Raw genomic sequence first — 11,629 nt, 5'->3', positions numbered from 1 at the left:
CAATAATCACAACAAAGCCCCACAGAGTCCATACTCAGAGGCAAGTCTGATAAACAGGTAGCATGCTGCTCTACCCAACATTTCATGTGTCCAAGATAATGATACAAGGCATACCGTCAGATAAACATGACTCAGTCTCAACGAGTATGATGACTAGTGTGAGATAAGTGAACAGGTAATCAACAGTTAACATGATATAGTCTCATCAAGTATATAGTTATCATGAGAAGTAGACTTGTCACAAGCAGTAGGCATAATATCACATTAGTGAACAGGTAATCATGCTATCAGCTTAATCTGAGATAACAAGCAGACGTAACAAAACTACTCAATAGTTATACATATGTATATACATAAACAGATGTAACAAGCAGGGTAGTATGCTACTCTACCCCTATATATATATATATATATATATATATATATATATATATATATATATATCTTAAATTTGGCCTAATTTTCTCTTTAAGTATTTGCTGAATGAGTTCTCCTCCCTGCAATATGTGCACATCACTTTGTAGACCTCAATCAGCAGCCTCGGGAATCGACTAGAAAAGTACTGATCGAATCCTTCCGGAAGTGACCCAGTTTTTACCTGATGGCAATTGCAGGAAAAAGAAAATTGATTGAAAGGGCTTCAACAAGGCGCACACACAAAATAACTCGAGAAAATATAAAATTTGCTTTATACATAAATGCAGGCCATATTCAGAGCCCTAGGTAGAGATAATTTAAATAAAAATTCGGTCATTGTGGTGGGAGTCAACAAAACAGTACGGGGCTCAACAATGCATTGGAAAGTCCCTACTACGTTTAGGTTAAAAGAATAGGGGCCAAAGTAAAATCTTAATAAAAATCCGGATGCTTAAAATGTGATTTACAATTAAAAAATATAATAGAGCAATTAAAACATTAGAAGCCACACCTGAAGTACCGCAGGAAGCTCTCTATAATGGCTTGACATGTTCCTTATTAACCGTAGAAGATCGCGCAAGAGCTCGAAATTATATTTTCTATGTCGGCCCATGTGGGCAATGAGCACAGCATCCAACTTTTTGCCCCATCTCCTGCCAAATACGGATGGTGCCGCATTTTCTAAAGAAGTAAGAAGATCAATCTCACTTGCTTTGTCGATTCTATCACTTGCTTCGCGAAGAAAAGCAAGCCGCTTCTCTGCACTCCAAAAGAGAGGGTGGCAAAGTACTTCTGCTGCCTTTGGCCTAACAGCATCCAAAGCATTCATCATAAGATTACAACTTTCAGATCACAAAATTTGAAATAACACATATAAACACATCCCTGAAAACTCTTTATTCACCTATAGGGTATCATGCACAATTACTCTGCAAGCACATACATGGAATTGCATATTAAGCCTCAAAAGTGGGTGTTAGTGTACATGTGCCTTGTCAGGAGCATCTATGCAGAAACAGTTTTTCCAGATATACCCTGGAATGCGCATGAATGAATGTAAATATGGTCTTAGGATCACCCAAACGCCACCTTGTGTTATCTACACTATTCTGCATCTTTTCCGGTAAATGTGAAAAAAACCCATATTAGCTCAAAATCTAAACTTTCACAAATGCACTTTGAAAATTCAATTTATCGTACATAAATACATAAATGGATGTACTTTACAAAATACCCCTCTTCAAAAACAATAAAATAAAATAAAATCTAATTCTAACAAGACCACCTCTTAGAGTATCATGAGTTGACCGAATTCCCAAACTTTATGGTTATTTTTGTAAGCAGCAAAAATATTGAGGATATATATGAGATTTCACAGGGGTCTATGTGTAAATAATTGATTTCATCCCCCGCACCCACCCCCCCTCCCCCGCCGACCCGTAAGGGGGAAAAAAAAAAACAAAAGAAAAAGTACCCAAAACATAATGGTAAATGCTCGATATAATTTTATATAAAACTAGAGAATTTCAAGCGAAATAATGAAGCCACATCGTCACCATTTAAGAAATCCCATTTAAAAAAGAAAAAATTTTAATCCATTCAACTTTAAATCTATGAGATAAAGAAGCATTTTCATAAGATTGCTGTTATGCATATGCTCGTGCATCGCACAGATACCACTGTAGGACTAGTAATATTCCAGGATGCTAAAAAATAGAAGTTTTAGGGTTCTTGCCTCATCTCAAGATCTGGGTCTAACAACTGAGAAAGGAGATGCACAGCTTCTGGTATGTAATCCACTAAAAAAAGGTCAAGGCAGTTGTTGAGAATGTTCATGTCTCGCTCGAAATAATCGCCAAACGGATGTCCTCCTTTGGTGTTACAGTAGAAAAGGATGCATCCCAAACTGAACAAGTCCACCGCACGAGTCTGGCGCCCATGAAGAAGCTGTTCAGGTGCTTGCCACCCAGAGCTTCCATAACCTACAAAGCAAAATTACAATCTGCCTTTAGCTTCTTGTTACATTAAAGGGCATATGTGCCGCTTGACAATAAGTGCTTGTTGGCCTGGCTTTGAAACTACTTCTCCATGTCAAAAAAGCAAAAGCTTCCAGAAAACAGACTCTACAACTTTTGTTCACTATAATTTCAAGTTATTTCCATTAGCTGAGTTAGAAATTCCGTAAAAGTTAAGGCTCCACTATCTCTCCGCCATTAGCTTTAATGGAATGTACAGTTGTATCAGCTGAAAAATGGATTACCATTAAATTTTAACATTATATTGCCAAATCTCTTGTTGAACTAAATTCAAAACAGAAGAGTTGCAGGGTAGTCAAATTAAAAAATGGGGTAAATTACAAAGAAGTAATGTTTAGGGTCGTTTAGCGACAAAACTGCTAATAGTTCATTCAAGAGTTTCCCTCAAACAACAATTTTGCAAAAGCTCAAGCAGAGGAAATGGGCTCCAAAAGAAAAAGATTTTCATACATGCATACCTGTAGAATGGCAACTTAAGGAAGACATGTCTACTTGAAGACGTTTACTGATACCCATATCAGAAAGCTTTGCCTTAATAATCCCATCACTGTTAATTAATACATTTTGCGGCTTTAGATCCCGATGAATGATCCCGAGCTCATGCAAATGTGCAAGACCAGAAACGACATCCCTACATAAAAAGACAAGCGCATAGGATTGTTAACAGAAAAAAAAAAAAGAAAAAAAAATGTTTACACGTGAGCTTGAAAAATCATCTTATTACATTCTCGCACATACACCCTTGTGCTCTACAATGCGCCTCCGGAAAAACTTATTCTAATACCAAACCGACTTCCCCCAATCAATTTGATGAGTATTTTTACACTTTTGAAGCACACGGATGAAATTTCAGACTTTACAAAGGCATATACTGAAATAAATAATTTTGCAAAGTATGTGTTAAACCCTCAAAAGACCAAAATCTGAATAGAAAAAACAAAGGCTTTATATAATACAAGAAAGTCAACATAAGTATGAAAGAAAATGAAACTTTCATATGATAAGGTATCCATAATGCTGATCACTCGATCCTATCTTATAATCTCTCTGCTCATAAATTTATAGTAGCAAAATCTATCCTAATCATCTACAACCATTTCATTTTAGCATCAACCGAGGTTACTCCAGTTATATAGCATTAGCATACAAGTTTGATATGCAGCCTATAATTTTTTGTACAGCCATTAAACCACCTTTGAATAGATTCCCAACGAACCAAAAGAAAAGAAGAGAAAGAAGCATATTAGGTTCAATTCCTGAATATTCAACTTAGCTGCATTAGAACTTCCCTTACAAATAAGAAACTATTGTGTTCTGTTTTAAAAGTGTCAAAAGAAAAGTTGGAAAATTCACCAAAATGAAGGCACAAAAGAATAGCAGAACAATAAAGTTAGTTACTAACCTCATTAGTTTTAGAAGTTGCGTAGAAGGAAGCCCATCTCGTCTCCACAACTCCATTTCCCTTTCAATACCTTTCAAATAGTTCAACTGTACACTACTCTCAATTTCAGAGTTTGAGGTTGGACCTTCAGTAGAAGACTTAGAAAAATGCTGAATTAAATCAGCTAGGCTACAATTACACCGTTCAAGCGAGATATAAATAAAATCTAAGTCCTGCTCTACTCCATACAGTCAAACAATATTTGGGTGCTGATCAGAAGCAATAAGATTCTCCATCTCTCTTCGAGCGACATCATTATGTGTACTTAAAAGACGTTTTACGGCAACAGAACGACCATCATAAAATCCTTCAAAAACAATTGTTCCATTACTGCCCCTACCGATTTCAATATTGGAAACAAAAAGTTTTCCAACCCAGCGCCCATTTCCAACATCAATAGATTGATGACTGAAAAAAAGGTATTTTTCACTAAATTGAGTATCGTTTATGCTCTCAGATCCGTTGCCCCCCTTGTCAGAGCATGAAACCACAATAGTTCCATTCTTTCGAGCTTTTCTCTTCTTAGAAACTCCACTTCGTCTAAAAACAGTCAATTGCTTAATACGTTTGCCTAGCTTAAGAATCTTCATATAATGTAGTATGCTAAAAATTAATACAGACGGGATCACAAACCACGCCAAAAGTCCATACCCAGTTGCAGAACTCATCTCAATGCTATTCTTTCTAGAAGCATAAATCTTAAAAATTAGAGTACGACCCTTTTTTTGAACTGATATCTTTGACATAACTAAACCGTTTTGATTGCCATATTGTATAAATGAAGAAATCAAATCTTCAATACTCTGTTCATCCAAATCATCGTTGTATCCTAGAAAATGTCGAGTATTAGCTTTAGATGACGTACACACAGATGAAGGCATACTATGAGGCAATTTCAGATTCCCATCAATACCCACATGTGGTTCCAAAGAAAGAGGATTGCCAACAATTGCAACTTGGTTCTTCCCCTTCACAGATTCGATGTTGCCAGAATAAAAGGTTGGAGGAAGTTGGAGCTTCTCGACCCTGATTCATGGTCCAAACATTAATGAATTTACATGTAAATAGTATCTATTTGAGAATCCTAATCTAATTGTTCATAATCTAATTTCAAATGCTTGATTGTAATTCAAACCATATAATCTAATTAACCACAATCTTCTCATGTATTTAGCTTAGTTCAGTCCAAATAGAACACAAATTTAACCTAGCTCAACTCTCTAAAAAATTAGATCAAGCAAAATTCCAATGTCAGATCTTCTAACTCAGCTCTCAATGTTGTTAATTCAACAGAATTATACAAGAATTTTCCTTTATACACTATTTGCACCAGTAACTTTTGCTGTGATGTTTATTATGTCTTAATTTAAATTTCCTTTATATATTATTTGCATCACATTAGCCTTTTTGCATGAGATGAATGCTTGTGGATAAAGCAGTTTAGTTTCAACATTAATGTAAATGTTAAGTTTCAGATAAATATGGAATTTAAAATTTTGATGGTTTTATGTTTTTTAAAAATTCCTCAAATTCATCAGGAGAAACTTCAAAAATCTCCCATGGATATAACTTATTTATAGTTTATCATCCTTAAGTTTTGTAGCATAGTACTTTTGCCCTCATATGCTTTTTCTTAAATGTTTTGTAAGAATCTGCCATCACATAGGTAAAGAACTATGCTTTGAACCATAAAATAGTTCAATTGAATTATAAGATAATATATTGAGCAAGTGTGCGATAACTTAGGGTGCAAAGTAATCTCTTGTATCAGTGTCGAGCTCAGTCTTAAAGGATTCGTCATCGCTCATTGAACGTAATCTCTCGATCGCTGTATGTTCAAATTATCACTTTAACTAGTCGAAGTGCAATATACAAGAAGGATTTCGGCCAATTTATTCAGTTGCTTACTAGTCTTAGACATCCTCCTACTATAAGAAGCTACAATTTGTGCATTCAAGTAAACATTTTTACAAATACACATATGTGGCAATAATTTATTAGGAGAAAGGTGCATATCATGGCATAAGCACAAATTATAAGATCAAGAAAGAAACCCAACCACTAAATTGTGCAGTTTTGTAAAGAAATATAGAAGTTCTTACTAAGCATAGCATTATATAACTTACAAGAATAAATAGTGTATAGTTGAAAGCATAGAAATGAACCACCCTAAAGTCTTTTATCAAAAAAAAAAAAAAAAACAAAGAAAGAAAAATCCTAGAGTCAAGCACAAATTAACAATCGTTGATATGGCAAAGTTGATGTTAAAAGGGCATGATGACAGAAATGAGCTGTCAAAGACAGTCCCCATTGTAAAGATAAAGAAGAACGGAAAAATAAATATGCATCTTTTTCAAAAAGATGAATGACGCAAGACCCAATCAATCTAAAATGGCACAGCTAGCTTAAGGGCTTCCAATTGCCCAATCAGTCAAAGGATAAGGATCACTCACTTCATGGGTTGCTAGGTAGTCATATCAAGCCTTCTTATCTTGCTATTGCTACAAGTGCTCGGAGGTGAGTTAGACTGAGGCTGGGACTCTTGGATAGTTCAGCCATCCAACTCCCACCTGAGTATGCAAGGCGTCTAGTACACAGATCACAATTTGACAATTACATAGTTTACAAGCGGGCCATCATAGCTAAAGAAAAGTAGCATTTATTTACAGACACCACTTCTCGAGATCTCACTTAGTCCTTGTTTGAATAGAGCCGCAAACCAGATTAAGTTGTGCTGCTATTACCCTAAACGAAGAGAGTTGATTTGAAAATGAAAACCGAAAGAAAGGTAATGGGATAGGCCATAGATACTGATTACCGACGCCTGCAAAGGATCCACAAACTAAGGAGAAAGCTACGGGAATGAAAATAGCGGTACTTACTGTGCTCTAAAGCGCATTGAAACAAGCTGCCAAGCTAAACTGAAACTAGCCACCTTCCCTCCCTTGCCTCTGTCCTCGTCCAAGACCATTACACGGTTCAGCACGGGGGAGAAGCAACTTGCGAGGAGGAGAAAAAGAAGAAGTTGAGAAAGGGTGGTCGAGTGCATGGTTCAAAAAGGTGGAGGTTAAATTAGATGGAGGAGAAGAAACTTCGCCTCGATGACAAAGAAGAACGGGAAGGGGAAGAACGATCAGCACGAGGAGATGGTTCAAGCACTTCACCTCTTAGTATTATATATTTCTTTGGCCTACTATTTTAGCATAAATTTGTTTCTTCTACGTTGCTTAACATCAATTTGTTAACTACGTATTCAAGCTTCTCCTTTCATGGAAAAGTTCTTTCCCTCACGCCAAAACATTTCAAACAATCTCGTAGCACATGCAACAAATAGTAACTAGTTTGTGAACAAACGATTACATACCCTTGACAAGGAACCCTAGAGGATAAGTATGCGTGTCTGGAATATCAGTTGAAAGCAAGCCTGCAGCCAAAATAGTAATGAAAAAAGTTAAAGCAGTTATTTCTTGTTCAGGCAAAAAAAATATGGAGAAGAAAACGTACAAATCTAAGTATCCTCTACAGACCAAAGGTACTGAACCATCAGATTGATAAATAACTATTTGAATTTTGATAATATATGGAATACTGTATCATCCTTGAATTATTAATAATTTAATATACGGAATACTGTATCATCCTTGAATTATTAAGTGCATAATTGTCATAAGCAAAACAGTTAGTGAAATTGCCATAACAAACAGTGTGAAGAAGTTCAAACAAAGAGTACGGCAAAGCATAAAACCAATCAACAATTCATCGTTTTAATCATCTCTTATTATGGCAAACTATGAGATGACAACATTAAGAACAAAGCCTATTTCTCAGCTATTTGGGGTTTTTTAGATGGATCTTGCATCAGTTTTAAAACAATATCCAATATATATCAAAATCAAAAGCCATAAGGTCGAGGGATTTCAGACTTTCCATCAAACATTTTTAGAGTGAACAGCTGTTAGCATAAAATAATATCCAACCAGAATTCAGTCTAGACGTTTCTAGAAGTATCCTATAATTTTGAAATGATCAAAACTACTTGTAATATACCGAAAATTCGGAAAATAAAAGTCGAACTTTAGTCAAATTGACCAAAATGCGAGGATGGAACACTTCGGAACGTCCGAAGGTGTTAAAATGATTAAAAGCGAGTTACGGGAGGTTTTCGAGAGCTATAGAATCAAAATCTGCAAACTGCAGTTTTGAGCTCTCGGGGACCGGTCCCTGGTAGGAGAGACCGGTCCCCGAACGCGTATGAAGTGAGACAGCCGAAAAATCGGCTCAGTCCTGAGGAATTAGCTCTCGGGAACCGGTCCCTGCCTGAGAGACCGGTCCCCGAGAGACCGGTCCCACCAGAGAGAGACCGGTCGCATTGCGCGCAACAGCTCTGGCTGCGCTGGGAGAGCTCTCGGAGACCGGTCCCTGGTCGGGGAGACCGGTCCCCGAGCCCGAAATCTGCCCAGTCCAGGCAGTTGAATAAGATGAAAGTTGAGGGGTTTATTAGCATTTTTGCAACCCATGGGTTATGTTGGGGGCTGAGAGAGCCTTTTCTCTCATTCTCTCCCTCACAAACACTCTTTCCTCTCCCTCTCTCTCTCTAGAAGACAAAGGAGAAGAAGAAGAAAGAAAGAAAGAAAGGAAAAGAAGGAGAAGAAAGTGAAGGAGAAGATCAAGGAGCAAAGAGGCTTCATCTTCTTCCTCTCTAGTGCAAGAAAGGAAAGTTTATAAGGTAAGCTTTGAACCCTATTGTAGTAAAACCCTAGAAATGGGTTTGAATGAACCTAAAGATGGTTTCTAGTGGAATATCTAGTGGTTTGAAGCTTTCTTTTTGCTTCTTTAGAGATCAAAACCATGGTTGAGCTCAATGTGAGCTTCAACCCACCTCTAATGGTGAAATCTAATCTAGGGTTTTGGAAAGCCTAAGAATGGTTCTAATGGACTATTTAGAGTATAATGAAGCTATTTTTGCTTCCCAAAGAGATCAAACCCTAGGTTTTGATATACATTGGAGCTAGGGCACCCAAATTGGGGCTTTTGCTCATAGGGGTTTCTAAGTGCAATTGACCCTCTAGAAACCTAATTGGGGGTATTTCCGATGCGTCGGTGCGCTCGGAATAGCATTTCGAAAAGTCTATAGAAAGATATGGGCAAAATGGCCTAAGTTGGCTTCGTTTTGCCGCAGGTAAAGAACGAAGGATCTAAAAATCCCGAGAAAATCGTCGGAGCACCTAAAGGGACCTACAAGGTGGGTGGTGCTTTCCAAACTCATTGAAATTCTCTCTATGCCTAATGTGTCATTCTTTGAGCATATGATCTATATATTGTTGCATGCATTTTAGGGTAAAGTAATGATGAAATGTGATGATTGCATGATTGTGAGCACAACTTGCATAATGAGATGGTTGAGAACCTGATAATGTCAAAAACCCTAGATGTATGCATGAGAGAAAATGTGAGCACCCAAAGTGAGCAAAAGAACAGAGTGACACTGTGACATAGATCGAGTGGCATCTAAATAATGTAAAGTAAAGTGACACTAGAGTTAGTGTGAAGCAAAGAATCGAAGTGATATAAAGAATGATGACGATCACTAAAGCTAAAGCAAAGAGAGCAATAAAGAACGTATAAAGAATAAAGAACGTGTAAAGCTAAAGAATGTGATTGCTAGAGTTAGCAAAAGTAAAGGAAATGCAAAGAGCAATGATTGCTAGAGTGGCAACATAAAGTGATGTAATGAACACTAGAGTTAGTGTAAAGTCAAGATTGAACATACAATCCTTTGAGTTAAGGATTTCAATCATGCTTGCTATGAGTTCCGTGCTCGAGGGCGGTCGCTCCCCCTCGGGCGATGCGCTCCGGAGTTATGCATCCGGGTTGGAGTAGACCCGAAGGACGGTCCTAGCGGGTGAGTTCCTGCGATGATGGACTTAATGTGAAGCAAGTTAATGTGGCGAAACCCCCGGCTTAGCCTTGAGATTAAAGAGCAAAGAACAAAAAGAAAAGAATGAAGAACAAAGAACAAATGTAAAGATAAAGAACGAAAGAATTTGCATAATCTGCATATATTTAATGTTGAGCATATTTCTTGCTATTTGTTCAGGCATATTAGCATCATGTTATAGATTGGTTACTATATCCTACTTATCCTTTCTATTATGCCTGAGTTAGTCCTAGTGGGAAAGTCGGTGATGTTGGGGCCGAACCCACTGGGAACTTTGTTGTAGTTCTCACCCCACTATTTCCACAGAGCCGGGACCGAGCGAGCCGGCGAGCGACCGAGGTAAAGGTATCGCGCCTTAGTCAGAGGCCACCAAAGTTGGGTTTCATTTTGTAGTAAAGTACCCTATGATCATCTTTTGTATTTGATGACTAGTAATGTAAAGAAAAGAATGTAAAGCTTATTTTGAGGTAAATGTGATGTAAGAAAGAAATGATGGAATTATGTAATGAAATGTAATGAATCCTAAATGTAAGAAATGGATGCAATGTATATGATCTAAAATGAATCATATTACTTGTGAATGTTTAGTTTCCTTTTTCTTTCACTAATGGCTATTGCTTACCCTCGTGTAAGCCGTTTGTGTATGTTTCCGCTAGTGCTTTTCTCTATTGATGAAAATGTACATGTGATGAGCCTTGAGCGGATAGGAGAAACTCTGTCCGTTCGGCGTCTGTTTGACGTGCTCGGGTCGGGCTAAATTGGTATCGGTCCCGGGGCGTGACACTACTACAGTCTAACCTTGTTAAGAAAATAAATACAGTTATTGTAGCCACAAATTAGTTCAAGTAACTTGGCCTCAGGGGCAAGATAATGCCATTCCATGTCTTCTTCTGGTTATTCTGCATTTAATCCTTTCATAGCTACCAGAAAGTAGGCAGAAGTTATATAAATGTTCAACAAAGTAAAGGAAAACCACTCCACCATACTATTTCATCAATATATATGTCAATATGACTCAAACAAACATTGTGTTCCAACTTCCAATTTCATGCTTGTCTAAAGCTCATTCTTCAGAATTTTCTTATAGCATCAACAATTGACAACTTTGCAACGCACTTACGTAAAACTACTCATGAGCAAAGCCAGTTAAGGAGAATATAAGGCTAAATTATAGGATTCTACAAAAATAAGGGTGCTGGTAAATATGCACAATTGATTAACTGCTTGTGGTCACTGAGATGATTTACTACCTAAAGTGGTTATATTTGATTATTCCTTCTCATAATATTAAATTAATTATCCATAGAATCACAATTCCCACAAATTGGCACACAAATCAAGAAATACTGATTAATTACCAACCAACTATGTTGCACAGATACGGATACAGGGAAACGGATACGACACGATACGAATACGGTGATACGGCAATTCCTAAAACTTCTAGGATACGATACGCGGGATATACTTGAATAAAATATTATTTTAAATATATTTAAATATATGTTGATTATATGTAATGATATATTGAGAACAATCAGAATATCTGGACTATATTAAGGAATATATTCTAATATGCATTAACTTGTATAATTGTTTTACATATGTTCATAAAAAAAGATAATCAATCATATAAAATAATAATTCAAAAAGTATCAAACCAACTGTCATCCAACTTGATCAAATGATAACAATAGATATGTAGTTGCACAAACTAGATAATTAGTCATTCAATATACATGTTTGTTTTGTTAGTTCTATTATTAAAATAGTAATAAAAAAATATGGTAGCAATGT

The 11,629-nt window shown here is 36.7% G+C and overlaps 1 protein-coding gene across 1 annotated transcript; it reads right to left on the bottom strand.

Annotated features, from left to right (window-relative positions):
* On the bottom strand, positions 446-7,216 carry LOC109714778 (serine/threonine-protein kinase/endoribonuclease IRE1-like). Its single transcript, XM_020239488.1, is given in 6 exon segments — positions 446-598; positions 929-1,223; positions 2,153-2,399; positions 2,912-3,084; positions 3,856-4,920; positions 6,777-7,216. Coding segments are annotated over 6 exon segments (2,100 nt in total). The 5' UTR covers positions 6,944-7,216.

This window comes from Ananas comosus, linkage group 9 (genome assembly GCF_001540865.1).
Source record: "Ananas comosus cultivar F153 linkage group 9, ASM154086v1, whole genome shotgun sequence".
NCBI classification, from domain to species: Eukaryota; Viridiplantae; Streptophyta; class Magnoliopsida; order Poales; family Bromeliaceae; genus Ananas; species Ananas comosus.
This window is presented reverse-complemented; position numbering and strand designations above follow the sequence as displayed.